The following is a 20157-nucleotide window of genomic DNA, read 5'->3' on the forward strand; positions in this document are numbered from 1 at the left end:
AGTGAAAGGGGAAACCCCTTTTAAAGACATCAGATCTGGTGAGACTCATTCACTACCACAAGAACAGTATGGGGGAAACTGCCCGCATGATTCAATTATGTCCCACTGGGTCCCTCCCACAACACATAGGAATTATGGGAGCTACAATTCAAGATGAGATTTGAGTGGGGAAACAGCCAAACCGTATCAGGGCATTACCTAGATATGTTTCCTGTGACAGAGTTGGATTTGTTAACTTGAAGAGTGTGTGAGTATAAGCAAGGGAACTCAGTAAGCCCGTTCTTGGTAGTTCCGGGAGCAGAGTAAGCCACTCAAGTGGTTCAGGTTATACAGCCTTGTTTGTCTAGAACCCAAAAACAGGAAATGGATGAAGACTGCCTTCAAATACGTAGATCAAGGGTGACAAGACAGAGACAGGATGAGATGGATACCGAGGCAATTTGAATATTCATATTCAAATGAGAGTTATGACAGCATCTTAACCAGACAGGGAAAAGTATGCTTAAAATAGTAAAAAAAAAAAAAAAAAAAGATGCCAAACCTTGAGGAAGCAGCCATGATGTTGAGAACGTCCCCACACAAACAACTAACTCAACACAAGAATGACACTAAAATATGTGTTCAATAGATGGTAATGATTTTTTATAGTTTTTATTTTTATCATTGTTTTATTTGCTTATACCTCAAAACCAGACTTAACAATGCTTTCAGCTCCCCAGACAAATGTATTTTTCGTTGCACCAAAGTTGCCCTCTTCTAACTGATATCTAATTTTAATTTCTCTGTCACTATAAACAATTTTTTTTTTTATTTTCCAAACAGCAAACTGGGGCTCACATTGGGAGAGGGTACTGATATTCTCAGAGCAGCATTGCTTTGGTGCCATCAATTTGGGTCAATGGCTGAATCTGTGTGTGGCCAAAGCACCATTTGAGTTTGTAAATGGCATGAAATAGAGCATTGTTTTCCGCTGGGAATATTGGTCCAGTATTAGCCTATAGACAGATAGCAGTCATATATCGTATTATCATGTGGCCAGTGGTATTTTTTCCTAGATCCAGAGGATCATGAAATAAACAGAACTCAGTTACTGAATGTTTTGTGATTCGTTTGTAACTATTGCTGAAACTAACAAAAACTCACGTCTTGCATTATTTGTACATAGTTTTCCAGTTGTTCTATGTGGTTAATATTAAGGATTCTTTACTCATCCAACCATACACAGTTATATATTAAGTATGGACAGATAGATACAGATATAGATATAGGTATATACGCTTAATAAATATATTCGTTCTTTAAAATTAACTCCAAAGTCTAATTCTGCCAGAATAATTGGTTGTGTCTTAAGATAGACATTTTAGGAAGATCCAAATGAGAAATTGAGAAAGAAACCAATATTTACTGAATACCTGACAAACACACTGCTAAACATTTTACCTGCTTATTATATAAATTAGAAATAACCAGCAAAAACATTTTAAATACAATGAGTAGAAAAGTACATTTAAATACATTTTTCTTATTTACTTCTTGTTTTCTAAATTGCATTTCTCTTTTAACATTAATTTGTTGTTTTTGAAATTGTTCTTTACTGACCAAAATTTAGTGTTAGATGGAAACTAAAATAATAGTTAAAATCATCATCATCAGGAGCATAATAAAACTTAAGGCTGTCTCTTAAAAATAATGCATATAGGTTTTATTCCTCAGAAAGGGGAAAATACTAGAATAAAATTTTAAGAAATATTGAGAAACAGTGAAACTATTCAAAAGGGGAAGTAGTCTTCCACCTTCTATAATTAAAATTCATAGGCCATAGTGATAACTTGCCTATGAATTGCAGGGGCCATTTTGGGGGGACCTATTAAAGGGGATATCTACTAACTACCTTGCTCCTCGGTAAGTCTCTAGCCTGTCACCCATAGTACAAGAGATATAAGGAATCTTGTTTAACTTTAGAATCTTTCATTTTTTCTGTCTTCCTTAGGTAGTGCTGGCACTCCAGTGATGTTTAACAAGAACGGGGATGCACCTGGGCGTTATGACATCTTTCAGTACCAGACCACAAACACCAGCAACCCGGGTTACCGTCTGATCGGGCAGTGGACAGACGAACTTCAGCTCAATGTGAGTTCTGCTTGCTTCCCGTCTTCCCTTGTTGAGACGAATGAACAGACTTTTAATTTGCTCAGTTATACAAATGTTTCTTGTTTAATGTTTGTGTGCATATACAAGTGAGCATGCAATTTGTTGTGGGCATCAGCAGGAACTGATATCCAATAATAATGATGGTGATGACGATGATGGGAAATGTGCATTGAGTTTTGTGCATTATATTAATCACCTGTGCGGATTATCTCATTTAATCTGAGACTGGGGTTACTTAGCAAACAGGTTACTACTTAGCAATTTCACAAGATCCTTCTCTTGGTTAAACGTTTTATTTCTTCTGCCTCCCCCCATTCCTTCCTTCCTTTTTCTTCTTTATTTGATGGTACTGATATTTTTATTATTATTTTGAGACATTTGAGTGTATTTATGTGAGATTTGTAATGGGATTATCTGAGTAATTGCGGTGCTTCCATTTCTGTAACCTCTCCCACTTTCTGTAAAATGTGACCTAAGTAAGCAGCCACTTCCCTTCACAAGATTATGTCAAATCCATCAGCCAATGTCCCAGCTCCAAAACAATCCAAAAATTCTCTCTTAGCCTTTTTGTTCTATTTAGGCCTTGAAATAATTGGGTAAGACTCATCCACATTGGGGAGGGCAATTTACTTTACTCACCCACTGATTCAAATGTTCATCTAATCCAGAAACCTCACAGACACACCTAGAATATTCGACCAACTATCAGGGCACTGCATGGCAAAGTAGACTATAAGATTAACCATCACAGTCTCTCTCCTAGAAAAATCCTTTAATGTCCTTTGTAAAGCAACAAATTATGCCATTAGCCTTTATTAATCTATACCTTAGGAGGCACTTTTGGAATTATTGAGAACAAGGCTTCTTGGGTGTGGGAAGCAAATCCATTTCTTGGGAAGTGGAAGGTTATGTCATGGTTTCTGTGAAGAAAGGGTTATTCACATAGGGAGCCGTGAAGCCACTACAGGCCAGTTACCTCATTTGCACAGAGCCTTAGCCTAGGTCTGCTTGCACCTGTCCAGTTCTCCCCATTGTGAGGTGCACCATACACATGAACTGGCACTAAAATTGGGTCCAAAAGATTATGCTCTGGCATCTGGGAATGGTTGGAATCAACAGGTACCATCCATGGCTTATATAAATGCAAACGGCCAAGATCAAAAAAGAAGCTAAGATTATTCTGAATCGAAGGCACACTAAACTTGCAAGTAAAAGGAGAAAATAAAAACAACACAAACAAAAACCTAAAAGGTAAACTCAAGAAGGGGGGGTAGTAATCAAAAGCAGAATCAAAGCAGTATAACCTGGATGACACACTCAAAGTGTGTTTTTACTGGGTGCTGCCATGTGATATGAAGATGGGTCAGCCTCAAAGGTAGAGAATCAAGGTCTATGGTACATAGGTGAAGTGCTCAGGGCTTATTGTAAGACCCAGTGGATTAAATAGGTTCATCAATCTTTTCCAGCATAAACCCTGCACTCTTGTTAAATTTCTGGCACATCTAATTTGTCCAATATCCGTAAGAGTTCCCAAGTAGCATTCACCAACTTCAGATGGGATCTTACATGGGGGTTCTTAAGCACACTATTTTAAGAACAAACATTAACACTGATTTTATTTTTGTTTGTTTGGTTTGTATTTTATCCTTTGTAAGAACTGCATTTGTTTAGCTATTCAACAAGTTTTTGTTGTTTGTTTGGTTTTGGTTTTAAATACCTATCAAGTTAGAAGCACTGCAAGAGTCAATGTGTAGGTACACAGTGGAGGTGAAACAAATGTGGTCCCTGTTCTTTCACAATTCAGCATCTAGGATGGAGTTACATGGTACTCAGCAAACAGATATGTACATGGAAATTCTGAGGTGTGATAATGGAAAAGGTGGTAGAGAGGGTAATGGAGGTAGAAAAGGAAGGACCCACTACAGGAGAAGCCAGCAAAGTGAAAACTAGAGTGACCAGCAGGTCAGATGGCTGATGTGATGATGATTTAATCAGCAAGGGAAACGAGAGGAAGGGTAAGAGGAGATGTTGGAGCAATAGGTAAGAGCCATACTCGTGCAACCCCTTGTATGTCATGATACATTTTAAACATTTTATTCTGAGTGCATTTAAAAGCCACTAAGAAGTACTAAGCAAGGAAGTGAGGGAGTAGCTGCATCAGATTTAGGAATAAAATTACTATGGCTGCTGGGAAGATAATGGAGGGGGCAAAAGTAGCAGCAGAAAGACCAATTATGATTCTTTTGCAGGTGTCTAGCTAGAATAGGGGAGCTAAGTGAGGTGGTTCTCAAACTTCAGTGTGCATCAGAGCCATCTGGAGGGCTTGTAACAGCACATATTACTGGGCCCTGCTCTCAGATAACCTGATTCGGAAGAACTAGAGGTGCGGGAAGCCTCAATATTTGCTTTTTATCAGAAGTCATTGGGCAATGTTGATGACACTTTGAGAACCACTGGCTCAGGGACATGTGTGATAGTGAAGATGAAGCCAAATGAATGGGATACATATGTAACGTGAGGCACTGTGTGGATGATGGCAACACATGAGATGAGGGAGGCTGCTGGGAGTAGAAGGGAGAAAATCAGGAATCCCAATTGGGATTATTATATATGTGAGACTTCTTAAATATACTACAGCCAAAATGAAATGGGTATAGGTCTGAAGCTCAGACAACAGTTGTGAATCATAATTATAAAACAATGTAAACAACCTATAAATGGTCTTTAAATTCATTACAAAGAGAGATAAGAGAAGAGCAGAGGACCCAAGGCCTTGAAAACCTCCTAGAAAATGACACAATTCCAGCCAGGTGCAGTGGCTCATGCCTGTAATCCCAGCACTTTGGGAGGCTGAGGTGGGCAGATCACGAGGTCAGGAGATCAAGACCATCCTGGCTAACACTGTGAAACCCCGTCTCTAAAAATACAAAAAAATTAGCCGGGCATGGTGGCGGGCGCCTGTAGTCCCAGCTACTCGGGAGGCAGAGGCAGGAGAATGGCGTGAACCCAGGAGGCGGAGCTTACAGTAAGCCAAGATCGTGCCACTGCACTCCAGCCTGGGTGACAGAGCAAGACTCCGTCTCAAAAAAAAAAAAAAAAAAAAAATTAACTGAGCATGGTGGTGCACACCTGTAATCCCAGCTACTTGGGAGGCTGAGGCAGGATAATCGCTTGAACCCAGGAGGTGGAGGTTGCAGTGAGCCGAGATCATGCCACTGCACTCCACCCCTGGTGAGAGTGTGAGACTCGGTCTCAGAAAAGAAAATGACACAATCCATTCCGTCTACTCCAAATAGTACTCAGTTTAAAATATTCTGTTTAATTTGTCCAGAGAATTGGGCTAACCATATACTTTCGATTTTTGTTTGCGTTTATGCTAGCTAAATCAGGGGTTTGTTCTTGGCTTGGAACTAAGTGGGAGCATTCTTTATTCTACTTTGTCATGCTAAGAGTGATGTGTTAGGAAAAACAGGCACGCTCAGGTGGATGCAGCAGTTTATACTTGGTATTGCATGGGACCTAAAAGAGTGAATGACAACCATGAAAGGAGTCATTTGTAGGGGGAAAAGAGGCTGGGTTTAATTCAATTAGTGTGGCTACTGAGATAACTGGACTTGGTAGGATGTCACCCTGTTGACACCTTTTATTGTGAGATTTAATTTGAATTGTGTTCAGGGGGATTAAAAAAGAAAATAAAAGTTAAGTTGAGTACCCAGAGGCACCCTACCCCTCTCACCTGGGTTCCCAGAGCCACAGCCCAGTTGTCCTATCCAATGATTGGTTTCTCTCCAACATCATCCTGCCCTTGATGTTCCTTTTGCTGTAATTATTCTATTAAATGTTCTGTGAGAGTGGAATTTGGGCAAACGGTTTTGTAGGTTTGCTTTCCTCTAGTCAATGGAACAAAATAAAGTATTTCAAGTAAAAAGTGTATGTCTCCTCACAAAGATTCATGGGTACTTTTCAATTCTCAGTTACATCATCTCAAGCAAATGAAATTTTCAAGGGCGGCTTTCTCTGTGGTCAGTAATTGCAAATGAATTTCTGAGCCAAGAAATCAGTTTTAGGTTCTTAGAATCCCAGCTCTGTAGATCAGACTGCTCTGCTGTTCCCTGTGCAATTTCTGGAATTTAAGTGCTTAGCAGTGTGCTGTCTGCTGTGAAATGTCTCATGTACCCTCACTACACTCTGTCTCCTCTGTGGCCCAAGAGATGACTGCATGGTTAGCTACCAGGATATTTCTGCTGAACAAGAATTCTGTGGAAGGGAATCATAACCAACAAAACCATTCACTCTTCTGATTGTAACCTCTACAGGAACAACCCTAATTTAATTTCTTAGGTTTCTATTCTACCAAGAAACTTTATGAAATACTCTTCCTGGGGGAGAGAAGAAGGGACAATGCAACAAACATGATTGTCTATGTGCAGTGTGTCAGGAGAGGTGATAGCTCATGGAGATATTAGAATAAATAAGAGGCAGATCCATGCACCCGAAGTTCACAGTCTAGGTAGGGTAAGGGCTCTGTAGTAGATATATAGCATTTTAGGGCTACAGACAGGCACTGGTTTAGAGACACCCACCACAAAGTTATATTCGAACTGGATCTTTTGAAGGTTAAGTAGTAGTTCCCAAGATGAAGTAGAAAAAAATTGCTTTAGAATAAATAATGCAGTAATATTTAAAAATTAGGGTAGGAGTATATTTCTGAAAAAGGCAAGAAATGGAATGTGGATGCTTAAAAAATTCTAAATCGATGTTGTAAGTAAAATATATTATGTGTGATAGAAACCATGGTGGTTACTTTGTCATCTTTTATCTGAAATTAGGAAGTTCAGAAATGTTAAAAATGTTCATTTTCCAGATAACTAAAATTCTCTAATATGCCAAAATGTCAATTAAAGCATTTTTAGAAAGGAACTATTCTTAATAGCAGCTTCCTGGAGTGAACTGCATATTCTCTTAAATAGAAGACTGAATGAATATTATTTCCTCTTTTCTGGATAACTGAAGCTCTACAAACCTCAATTTTCTGCCCTTGGTTAGGATAGACCAACTTTCTGATCTTCTGAGGTATATGGGGTTTCTTGACTTTTTCTGGTGATTTGTTTTCTCTGTTAAAACTTACACTTCACACCTAGAGACTAAAAACTCCTTGAAGGTAGAATCCATGTGTTAGTCATTGCTTGGATGCCTGTAAACAGGGTACCTAGCACACAGCAGGCATTTGTTATTTTTTTGTTAATATATAAAATCATGTATAATGAACCTGTACTTTTTAAAATGATGGACGTTATCTGCAGCCATTAGTCCCTCTTCCTCCTTCTGAGAAGGGCACTCAAGTTTCTCTTTCTTGTTTTTTGAGACGGAGTCGCTCTGTCGCCCGGGCTGGAGTGCAGTGGCGCGATCTTGGCTCACTGCAACCTCCACCTCCCAGGTTCAAACGATTCTCCTGCCTCAGCCTCCTGAGTATCTGGGACTACAGGCACGTGCCACCACACCCAGCTAATTTTTTGTATTTTTAGTAGAGATGGGGTTTCACTGTGTTAGCCAGGATGGTCTTGATCTGCTGACCTTGTAATCAGTCCGCCTCAGCCTCCCAAAGCGCTGGGATTACAGGCGTGAGCCACCACGCCGGACACCAAGTTTCTCTTTTTAGCCATGTGGTTTGCCATGGGTGTTTCCCAAGTCCAGGAAAGTCAACTAATTCAGTTTAAGCCAATCACTGTGGCCATAGTGATAGGGATGGGTACCCATACTACGTCTCCCTAATCAAGACATCACTGGATGTCTGCTGGCCAATCTGAGACATCAACATGCTCTTCTTGGAGGCGGTTGCTTCCTAGGGAGTCATTTTGAGGCCACCATGTAGGAGCTTCAGGGAAGAGAACTCAAAACTTGAAAAGAAAAACTAGATCTAGGTCATATTGTTTGTGCCCTAGGAAATCCTTACCACAAGCCATTTATAATGCTCTCTGGATTGTTTAGTTATCAATAAATTAAGACAATTTATGTAACATACTCTTTCTTTACAATCTTATTCACCATAGTAATCAAAAATGGAAAAAAAGAAAAAAGAATTGGTTTTTGTTTTAGTGTGCCCAGGATGGAAAAGAAAAAAAAATCAGCCATCCATTATTAAGCATAAATTTTTTAGATTTTATTAAACTGAGGTGATTCAAATTAATTTCAAAAGTTGTCATGTTTGTTCCATATTGAATCTTTCACACTTATTAGAATTTTGGCTGTCACAGACACCTAAGACATAAGAAAAGCAGTTGATTGCCAAAATCTGTTTAATACAATTAAATGTTTCCAAATCAATATGGACTTATACCTGCCTATAAAACTGCTAATCACTCTATTGTTTCATAATTACAATAGTAAAAATGTTTTAGAAATCTTATTATACTCATAATTTACAATGTATTACATGAGGTATGTAATAGCAGCAATCAAGGCAATGTTGACAAAGAGAAAAATATGTAAGGTGTCAAAATCTAGTACTTCTTCAGCTTCAATTTGAAGGCTTCTTTTGTGGAACTACCTTTTTGCCCATCATAATTAACAGCTCTTTTCTTGTAATTTATAGTTTTATTGTTAGTAATTAGAACAGTAGGCTTTAAAGCTGAACTGATTAAATGGATCTGAGTCTCAGTTCTACCATTACTAGCTGTAAAGCAGGCTTATGGTAGTACCTATTTCACTGAGTTATGGTTAGCATTACATATTAATAAATAATATATATAATATGCTAAAAACAGTGTCTGGCATGTAGTAAATGTTCAGCAAATGTTAGCCGCAACAGCAACAAAAATAACAATAATTTCACATCCTTAGTTTGTCCCATGATGATATGGTTTGCCTGTGCCCCCACGCAAATCTCATCTTAAATTATAACCCCCATGTGTTGAGGGGGGGATCTGTAATACCCACATGTCAAGGCAGGGAGGTGATTGGGTCATTGGGGTGGTTTCCCACATGCTGATCTCATGGTAGTGAGTGAGTTTTCATGAGATCTGATGCTTTTGTAAGTGTCTGGCATTTCCGCTGCTTTCACTCCTTTCTCCTGCCACCATACAAAGGTCCTTGCTACCTCTTCATGACTGTAAATTTTCTGAGGCCTCCCTAGCCATGTGGAACTGTGAGTCAATTAAACCTCTTTCTTTTATAAATTATCCATTCTCAGGTATTTCTTTAGAGCAGTGTGAAAACAGACTAATACACATGATCCATAATTGCTCAAAACGTCAATTACTAGCATTTAGCTGGGTTATTTTTCTGTACCCCCAAGCACCAAGCGTAGTGCTGAGCATATAGAAATGGCTTGTTAAATATTAAAAGGATAACTAGGTAAACAGACAAACAGTTAAATTATACACATTACTTAAGGACAGGGACTAGGTCATTGTTGACTTAGCATCCCAGTGCCTGTTGGATGAGTGGATCAGAGGATTCAACCAGACTTCTATCCAAGTTAGCAATTCTACATGATTCAGGGATTCATTTGAGAACTTGGTTTACCAAATAGGTTCCTCAAGGGTTCCCTAAGTGCTCTGTAAGCTTGTTTCAAGTGCAAAGATAGATGATTTTGGTGTTTGTTATGTAAAGGCCGGTCAGAAGAAAAGGAGGGAAAGAAATAGAAGAATTAGTTTTTGTTTTATTTCAATTGATTTTTTTATTTTAGACACCTATCAGTGATCAGTGGCTATTTGAGAGCATGAGGTGAAATTGCTGCTCTTGAGGAATGAAGTTGAAGTGTCATTGGCCATTTATTTGCTAAAGTTAAAGTTAACTAATCATCAAACCATTGAAGCTAGTTGCATCTGCCACCTACTTCTCTACACTTTAATGCTACATTACAGGAAGCATCAAAACAGGAAAGGATTTAAGATTTGGTCTCTAATCACACCATGCCTGTTACTGATCATATCTGTGAACCAGGACAAGGAAGGTCTCTCTGAAAAGATAGCATTTAACCTGACACCACAGTAACAAGAGTTATTTTTATTTGTCAGCATTTCTGAATCTGTGATATTTTACAAAATATATTTATAAATCAAAAATAGTACTGTTATTTTGATTTATAAATCAAATATGGTACTGTTATTTTGATTTATAAATCAAAAATAGTACTATTATTTTGATTTATAAATCAAAATTAAGTACTGCTTCCCATTTGTCAGTTAACTTGAGATGCGAGACCCCAAACTGATTACAGACAGCAGGTGTGGTTCAAAAATTAATTACTTGCCAATATTTTAAATATCAGGAAATGACATAAGAATGTTTTTGACTTATCTTTAAAAGATCAGATCTGGCAATGATGTGTCCTTACTCCCCATGCAGCAAAAGCTGGCTAAATCAAAGGAACAGCTTTCCACTTGATACAAGGTGTGTGCTCTCTATGTTACAACACATCCCCCGCCTCCTACCACTCTCTTACATAATCCCCCTAACTCCCACTAGCATTTTATTTCATTCACCTAATCTAGACTTAGAGTAGACTCTAACTTATTTCCACTAATTCAGAAATTAGTTTCATTGTATGCTTAACTTTTTATTGATAGTCTCTGGAAATTGGTTTCTAAAAATCAGCAATAATATATCAATACCGTTAATATCCCAAAACATTCCATAATATGTAATAATACTTTCTTAAAAGGGTTGATAAATGCAGTCTGAAAGAGAGGACTGCCTTAGTAAAGAAAATGCTTTTGTTTGGAAACATGTATTTGTGTGTATTCAGAAACTTATTGGAAATTAAAGAAACAGAGATTTTCCTTCTTTTGTCAGCATCTCTCCTAGGAATCAATGGTGTATAACTGTGTTCTTTCTATGAATGTCTGCAAGATTAATAATATTTATAATTATCAATATGGTTCCACAAACATGTACATTAGAGAGCCTAAACCTCCATAAATTCTTGTTTGCATTCTGGGCATTCAAGCAAATCACTTCATGTTTATTAATAGACTCCAGATTCTCTGCGGAAATTGTTGAATGCCGTTACTATCTGCATTTTGGGCTCAGGCAAAATATATATGAAAAAAGAAATACAACAAGATAAATGAGTTTAAAGAGCTGGACTCTTATAAGAGGGACTCAACTCATTATCATCAAACCAAAATTATGAAAAGAAAGAAAGTCAACTAATGTACGATCTGCCTAACTTTTTTGCTTTGGGAAGCCAAAAAATTCTAGAATGACCTGGTTATGTTCAAATGAAAATACAGGAAGTAGATTTCAAGTGCTTCCATCCAATTGGGAGAAACTCTCATGAAGTGGGGCATCGTCAGAATGCCCCTGTTTGAGTCCTGCCTTTTCTGCTTGTTGCTTGAGGAAATCATTTAACATTCCTGAACCACAATTCCCTTTTTTATTTAAAAAAAGTAAAATAAAATAAAGTCAAATTAAGCAAAATATGTACCTCATAAGAACACTTTGAAAATGAATAGTGAAAACTTCCCTGATACAAGAATGCATATGATATTTGTGGTCATGTTTCTTGTATTAGTTTTTTATTGCCGCTGTAAAAAAAAAAATTACCGCTAATTTAGTGGCTTAAAATGGTACAAATTTATTATCTCACAGTTCTTTAGTTTAGAAGTCCAACATAGGTCTCACAGGACTAATATCAAGGCGGCACCAGGGCTATGCTTCTTTCTTTGTGTCCCTTTTCTTAGGGAGAATCTATTTCTGCTCATTCACGTTGCTGGAAAAATTTAGTCCTGTTTGGTTTTGGGACTGAGGTCCCTGTTTCTCTGCTGACAGTGGTGGGTGGATCCCAGCTTCTGGCACCTTGACCTGTGACCCCTTTCCTCTGTCCTCAAAGCTGGCAATGGCAGGTCAAGTTCCTCTGAGCATCCAGTCTCTTCTGCTTTTTTTTCTGTCAATGCATTTCTTTCATTGATTCTCCTGCCTTCCTCTTCCACTTTGAAAGGCCCATAAGATTGTATTGGGTCTACCTAGATAATTCAAGATAATCTCTCTACTTTGAGGTAGGTAACCGTATTCCAACTGCAAAGTCCCTTTTGCCATATAATGTAACATATTTATAGGTTCCAAAAATTAGAACATAGACATCTTTCTGGGGAGTTGAGGAGAATGGAGTATTTTGCCTACCATAGTTCTTTACTGTATTTAATAACTTTGTTTTTCTGGGAAGTCTGTAACATCCATATTAAATTCCCATTATTCTTAAATGGGGAGTGCTATCGTTTGAATGTTTGCCCCCTCCAAACCTCATGGTGCGATTTAATTCCCAGTGTGGTGGTGTTGGGAGGGGGACCTAAAGGGAGGTGTTTGAGTCATGGGTGCAAACCCCTCATGAATGGATTCATGCCCTACCTCGGAGGTGAGTGAGTTTTTGCTCTATTAATTCCCAAAAGAGCTGGGTGTTAAAAAGCCCAACAACTCCCTCCCCTCTCCTCCTCTCTTGCTTCCTCTCTCACTGTGTGATCCCTGCACACACTGGCTTCTCTTCACCTTCTGCCATGAGTGCAAGCAGCCTGAGGCTCTTGCCACATGCCCAGTCTTGATTTTTCCATATATCAGAATCATGAGCCAAATCTTTCTTATTTATAAATTACTCAGTCTCAGATATTCCTCTATAGAAACATAAAATGGACTAAGAGAGTTCACATAATTGTGTAAATAGGAATGTTATGAAGCTTTTATACTTAAACACTTTTGGTCTGTAATTGAGCTAGTCTGTTTGATAAATGTCTCTCTCACCTTTCTGGGAAGCTTGGAAAGAACTCTAGATTCAACGATAAACATATAGAATCCCCCACTGAGTAGCAGGGCAAGACGGAAGATTAATAGGAAGAGTAAGTGATGCTAACATCATAGGAGAGTTAGATGAGCTTGAGGAGAGAGGACTGTTGACTCCAGCTGTTTTTCAGGGTCCCTGCAGATGGCATAGCCCCATCCACTGAAACTGAGTAGAGCTCCCAAGAGCTCTACTCTTGGGAGTAGATATATAGTCAGAGTCAGAGATAAGGCAACAAACTCACCACTTCCAGAAATCTGGTCAAAATCGGGAAGACAATGTAACACTACTCACTCATCTCTCTTCCTGATCCCACCTTATGTGAATTCATTTACTTCTTCCATTTAAAGTGGAATAATAACTTAGTCGTGCTAACTAATGTTTTTCAATCCCCCTACCCCCACTTATGATCTTTTATTCCTCCTTTAGTCCCCAGATTCCTCAATATTTTGTTTTTGTTGCATTAGATCTCTTTCAGTGACAAAGCATACGTGCAGACCGTTTCCTCAAAAAGTATCTCAAAAAGGTAAACATAAGGTGACCACATGAGTTAGCAGTTCCACTTCTAGGTATATACCCAGCTCTCACATTCTCTGGCTGCGAAAGGCAATGAAGCAGTAGCACACAGTAGCTAATAGCTTGGGATTTGGACTTTCGATTGCTGACTTCCTGAGAAAGCTACCAAATTTTCCTATTGATAAAACAAAGTCACATTTATTGCTTACTGCAGTAAGAGAGAACACTAGGCCCAGGGTAGTGGCTCACACCTGTAATCCTAGCACTTTGGGAAGCCAAGGCAGGAGGATCACTTGGGGCCAGGAGTTTGAGACCAGCCTGGACAACAAAGCAAAACCCCATCTATACAAAAATTTTTAAAAAATAAAAATATAGATGGGTGTGATGGCACATGCCTGTAGTCCTAGCTACTCAGGAGGCTGGGCAGGAAGATCCTTTGAGCCCAGGAGTTCGAGAAAGCAATGAGCTATGACTGCACTGCTGCACTCCAACCTACGCAACAGAGCAAGACTCTGTCTCTTAAAAACGAGAGAGAGAGAGAGAGAGAGAGAGAGACAGAAACACCTTGACAGAGTTTTTGTAACATCTCAGAAAAGGGAGGTCAAGGGCAGATATTTTTTAAGATTTGGGGGTTTAAATTAAGGCACTTCTTTCAATGAGGGAAGTTTGATCAGAATTGTGCAAAGCCTGTGATGTTATAATTTTGTATGGGTGAATACAGCAAAGAGGATTTTGAAACAAGTTGTTTTGAGTAAACCATTGTTTGATTAGAGAGCTTGGCCCAGTCGAGTGATCAGTATTTCAGAAAAGGGACTATTTATCCCTATGGTAACTTATTTTCATGACTGATTATTCAAATAGATGGATTTTCAGGACCAACAGCAAACCATAAAATTATTTGTAACTTTATCTTCTTGGGTAAGAATTTCTTACAATAGTAAAATCCTGTTAGGGCAGACAGTTTTAGTTTCCTTCATGCTATTTAGCTGGGTGATTGCAGGGGATTTGTTCTGAGGATATGGACCAAGTTAGAATCTTTTAATCTGTGATACCAGCTCTGTGCAGGGTCAGCTTCTATAGAGTTCTCTGACACCTAGTGAGGGGCTGTTTGGTGTCATCGCTTATGGCCATGATAAAAAGTCAAATTTATCTGTCTTTTGTACTATAACTTTCAGAACCAAAATAGCACAGCCACTGAGCTCCATGTCATCCTAATATACTGTTGTTGCTTAAGCAAGAAAATTCCATAATTGGCGCTATCAACATTCTTCTGTTGAAATTACAGTGTTCATGTCCTAAGTAGGGGCTTTAGTCTGAAAGAATTCATTTTTCTCATTACCGTAGCTGGAATCCCCTACCCTATACTCTGTCCTCTCAAGTAGACCCTACTATTCTTAGGCATGCTTTGATCAGCCCACCTTTCTTTCTACCATTTTATGTGGCATCATGTGTACAAATAGCTTTTCTCAAAAAAAAAAAAAAAATCGACAATTGAGAGTAGTAACCCCCCACCAAAAACAACTGAAATGAGAAAAGTCCCCCTTGATCCCTCAGTTGTGCACATACATAAATGAGTCTCCCATTCCTGGAAACAAGTTCCAGCTAATCTTTGCACAGCTGTACAGCTAACTTCCCTTTGCTAAGCACAAAAGTGGTGTCAGAGTTTTTTTAAGCTAAATCTTAAACTCTTGCATTTGACTGATTGTGGAGCCTAAAATGTAATATCTGTCCTGCTAAAAGATGGGTTCACATATAATTTTCAATGTCATGATGTCACGTTTACAGTATTCTAGGGACATGAGTAGGGACCAATTGGGAATGTGGGAAGATTTTACAGAGTAAGTGAAATAAGAGCTGCTCCTTAAAAGATGTATAGGCAATTATATGCCTGCAGGAAAGCAGGCAGAGATAGAACTAATAACCAGTCGTATACTTAGGAATGATTTTGTAAATTGTTAAATACAAAGTGGTGACTGGTCGTGTATATTGAAGTTAGCCCCACATTTAAACACAGCTTTCTGGCCAATAGGTGTGGATTCCTTACAAACTCCTCAACAAATACACAACTATTCAGTTGTAGGGGCCTGTTTTCAATTGTCCTACGTAAAAGTCTTCCTGAGGATGACAATGAGAAAGAAGTAACAAGCTTGGAACAAGGAAGACAGAAAGGATGTAGTGGGAAAATACAAAGAAGTCTACGTTTCTCATCAATAACAAATGTGTTCTTGATTTATTGTGTGGTGATACTGTAAGGGAGCCTTCACAATGACTGAATAGGAAACCAGCACCTTTATCTTAGCAGGGAACTTGATGCCTGCCATTTGAAATCACACTCTGAAAGCGAGCTTTAACACATTGATGGATATGCATTGGAAAGGAAACTGGCTTTTGGAAATTGCCCTGAAATCATTTATGCTTCAATAAGAGGCTATCATTGATGTTGGTAAATAGTCAGTTACCCGATTCGTGTGCATATTTCATGATAATTATTTTTTTTCCATTAACAGTATAGATCACCTTGGCTTTAAGTGCCGTTTACAGGATTCAATTAAGGATGGCAGATTACAATGTCAGGAGTCTGGGGAGAAGGAGTGGAATTCATAGCTCTTCACTTTCTCGTCACTGTTATTGTTACACAAATGAGTGTCATCGCCACTTGAGGTGATTGTCTATAACGAAAGGAGGCTTGAGCAGAAGACTAACTGATTTGCTTTATAGTCATTACCTGACAACATTATGGCAAAACCATTGAAGATTTTCTGGAAGCCTTGCAGATTTCACTGTCAAGCATCTTATTAGGCATATCTGGTATTGTGGGCATTTCTATCATGGAGTATTCAAGATTTAGGTACCCTGTTGAAATGCCTTCTTTCACTGGTCTCTGCTCTATATTTAAATTTGTTTTAAAACCATCTGGAGCTACTATGGGGCTGGTAGGATTATTTTAAAGCAGAAAATACTATTGATCCTTCTGTGAAAATTTCCCGAGTCAAATCTGCTTTCTTTGCCTACATTTTATTTTCTGAAAAAAATGGAGAGGAATTAGTAGATCAGTATTCACACGTGTAGACTGACACTTATTTCAGAAGAGGTGATATGGGGGTGTTATGAAGCATGGGCTGTGGCGGCAGGCTGCCTGGGTTTAAATCCCATCTTTCACCACCTATTGGTTCTACCAGTTAACTTGCTTCCCTTCTCCAGGCTTCATCCCCCCATCTGCAAAATGGGACTAATATTGGGACCTAACCCACAGGATTCTTGTGAGAGTTAACGACACGAAAAGTGACTAGGGGCTGGGCGCTGTGGCTCACGCCTGTAATCCCAGTACTTTGGGAGGCTGAAGCAGGAGGATCACAAGGTCAGGAGATCAAGACCATCCTGGCTAACATGATGAAAACCCGTCTCTACTAAAAATACAAAAAATTAGCTAGGCATGGTGGCAAGTGCCTGTAGTCTCAGCTACTTGGGAGGCCAAGGCAGGAGAATCTCTTGAACCCAGGAAGCAGAGGTTGCAGTGAGCCAAGATGACACTACTTCACTCCAGCCTGGGTGACAGTTCGAGACTCCACCTCAAAAAATAAGAAAAAATTTAAAAAAAGAAAAGTGACTAGGACAGTGGCTGATACAATAAATATTTGCTAGGACTACTATTATTGTTGTTGCTACTTTTTCTGAAACACAAATAAGACCATGTCACTCTTCTATGTCAAAACTTCACACCAGTTTTCCCTCCTTCCAGAATCAGATGGCCATTCCCAGCTCCTGCTTCTCCTCATACCTCTCTGCCCTTATTCTGCTGCTCATACCCACACTTCTGTCTCAAAGACCTCTCTGACTGTCTTGAATCTGTCACATTCTGTCTGACAGTTCTGTGTCTTGTACACACCATCTGAAATGCAATATTCCACCACCAAACTGAATACTGGCCACTGGACACATTTCACCTTACTTGTGAAGACTCACAAAAGCACTGCCTCTTCCTTAACCCCCTTAGTGGAAATTTCCATCTTGCTAGGTCAACATTATTTTTTAACCACTTCCATGAAGCTCTTCAGAGCACTGTCTCTTCCAGGGCCTAGCAAAGTGTTAGACATCAAACTGATGCTTGAAAATGAAAATGTAAAGTGGTAAAAACTTGAATCTCTTATTTGGTACTAACTTTCCTTTTCCAGAGAGCTTTGCAACTACAGTTTAGAGAGAAGAGACATTATTAGAGATTTCAAAAGTGTTTCTGGTGGGATTTTTTTTTAAATGCACTCAAAAGAGCAAGATACTCAGCTGCCTAGGGTACATTCATTCATCAGGACCTCACAGCTCAATCTTACCAAGTCTTACTAGATCTTACTAAAGCTCCATCTTGTCTAAAGTCTTCTTTAGACAGATACTAAGGAAGCACTAACCACACCTCTCTCACCCTTCCCAACTCTGGTGTATACTTAAGAAATCTTAGCTCTTCAACCCTGACGCAAACTGGCTTCCAGAATGAATAGGCAGAGATCAATTACTACCCAAGATAATTATTTTCAAGAAGACATTCATGAGTATGTGACCAGAGGTAACGGATTTAGTTGTGTTAGGTGACTTCTTCAAGAGTGAAGGCTCCACCAAGTACCAGACTTTGGGGCTGCATCTCACTTTGTTTCTTTCTGAGATGTACGTCTTTATTGTTTTGTTGTTTCTCTTTGATGTGATCAACGCGAAGAAACATCACCATATGTTTCTTTTTAAAATATGTCTTTTGAAATATCATTTCAATGTTTTTGTACCCTTTCTTCTAGCCATTTCTCATGGGATTGTTAATTTCCCTCTCTCCTTGTGAAGCCTATATCTCCAGTTAAAAAGTAAAATCACACACGAATGTATTCAGCATACCTTGGTCCATGTCAATTTCTGTTCTAAAGCATGGTATCAAAGACCCTTTGAAATTGCATGTTATAAGGACCGGTTATAAGTGACACTGTCTTTGTCCTTAATCATGATCCAATGTTCCTGCTCTTCCTGAAGAGCAAGTTCAATAAGATAAGTTTATCAATGTGAGTGGATTTTTTTGAATTTCTACCAGAGGTGTTTTTAAAAGCTCCAATAATGACCCTTCTATCTCCCAGCTTGAAACATGAACTTGGCTGTCCTTGTTTCTCTGTGGTGACTATGCCTTCCTTATAGGGATTTTTGTTTCTTCTGCTCACTGAACCTCATGCTAACAGCACATTTCAGGAACCATGAATTTACAGGCTTAGTCTTTCTTATGCCAACTGGAGGGAAATCTGGGGACCCACTGACCTGTTGAAAAACCGTATGTGCCTGCTGTCTTAGGTGGAAATCTTTCCCACTGAGCGCTGGGCTCTGTTTTATCACTTCTTGTGATATGGGCAAGGTACTTACTGGGTAATTGCTCATGCCATTAAAAATTTATGTTGGCCCACGTATCAAGTAGACATTTATTTTTCAGCTGAGAGATGACTGGAACATTTTGCAAAGGAAGGAGAGAGAAAAGAGCATGGAATTTAATCAGCAAATATCTTTGCTAGTCCTCTTTCTTTTTGCCAAGAGCATTACATTTCAAATATTTAATAATCAGTAAGAGTTAGGGAGCAATCAATGAGTATAGTCAACAGCTCTTGATGAAATAGGGTCCTGAAGCCTCCTATCTTATTAACCAATAAGTTACTGGATCATGGGCAGGCCATAGGCATCCCAGGGAAAGGTTGGGTATGTAGAACAGTAGGGAACACTGGAGAGGGATGAGTAGTCCTACTTATCAACTAGTGTGAAGGCATTTCAGTACTCAAAGTTCATTCTTGTGTACATGACTAGTTATTATTCCTGTCTTGGCCCATCTCCCCCCAGGCATGCAGTCACCTGCACATCTTTGATGGGTTAGCTTTTGTTTTACTGACTCCATAAAACCTTCCCTAATTCTTAATTGGTCCCTATGCAGTGTCCCCAGAGCACTCTAAACATGACTTTATAGTACTCAAGAGTATAAGCTGGGAACCAGAAGACAATTATATACAGAGATGGAAAGAGTGTGGCCTCAGAAGTCCAGCTTGGAAGTCTCTGGACCTCAGTGTACCCATATGTAAAGTGGGGACATTTATACTGTCCTGGTCTGCTTTTCCCCAAAAGAAGATTCCAAGGCAAGAATTTGGCAGATGATCCTGGCAAACATGTAAGGGAGTAGGCGAGTCAGGCAAGGAAGGGAAAGAGGCCAGGACAGAGCATGGGGATGAGGAGGCTATCACTCTGGACATCTAGAGCTACATCTCACTGGTGACTCACAGGGAATGTCTAGAAAAGCTTCAAAATGGTGGTGAGGAAGCTTCGGTACTCATCTACAACTGTCATGCCTCACTGTTTGAGGGATACTCCTTGGAGGTTATCTCCCCAGCACTTATACCTAACAATAGCAAGAGACCACTCTCAAGCAGAGAGGCAAAGAGTGCGCCACGTTAGCACGTATGCTGAGTATGTTGACCTGTATAGAAAATGCCTGCCAGATGACAGCACCTGCTACAGATACTTCCCCCCCAGAGTTTCTGTGTTAATGTATCCAAAGGAGCCTGCTTGATGTCTAACCTATAGGGCCTTCTAAATATATATTGATGAACAATAAGTGAAAAGAGTTAACTTTTTAATCACTCACTGTATGCCAGTCACTATGCTGTCTCACAGCTTACTTATTAGGTCGCTCTCACAGCTCACTTATGAGGTCGGTG

The 20157-nt window shown here is 39.2% G+C and overlaps 1 protein-coding gene across 8 annotated transcripts in view; it reads left to right on the plus strand.

Annotated features, from left to right (window-relative positions):
* Positions 1–20157, plus strand: part of GRM7 (glutamate metabotropic receptor 7) — an 880478-nt gene that overhangs the window by 598409 nt on the left and 261912 nt on the right. For all 8 annotated transcript variants that reach the window (XR_008624999.2, XR_010111388.1, XM_055110892.2 and 5 more), the window contains one exon: positions 1991–2130. Coding sequence is in view for 6 of the 8 variants with exons in the window: in XM_055110892.2 (XP_054966867.1) it covers positions 1991–2130 (140 nt within the window). In the remaining 2 variants the exon portion in view is untranslated. The remainder of the gene's footprint in view (positions 1–1990; positions 2131–20157) is intronic.

This window comes from Pan paniscus, chromosome 2 (assembly GCF_029289425.2).
Source record: "Pan paniscus chromosome 2, NHGRI_mPanPan1-v2.0_pri, whole genome shotgun sequence".
In the NCBI taxonomy this organism is placed as follows: Eukaryota; Metazoa; Chordata; class Mammalia; order Primates; family Hominidae; genus Pan; species Pan paniscus.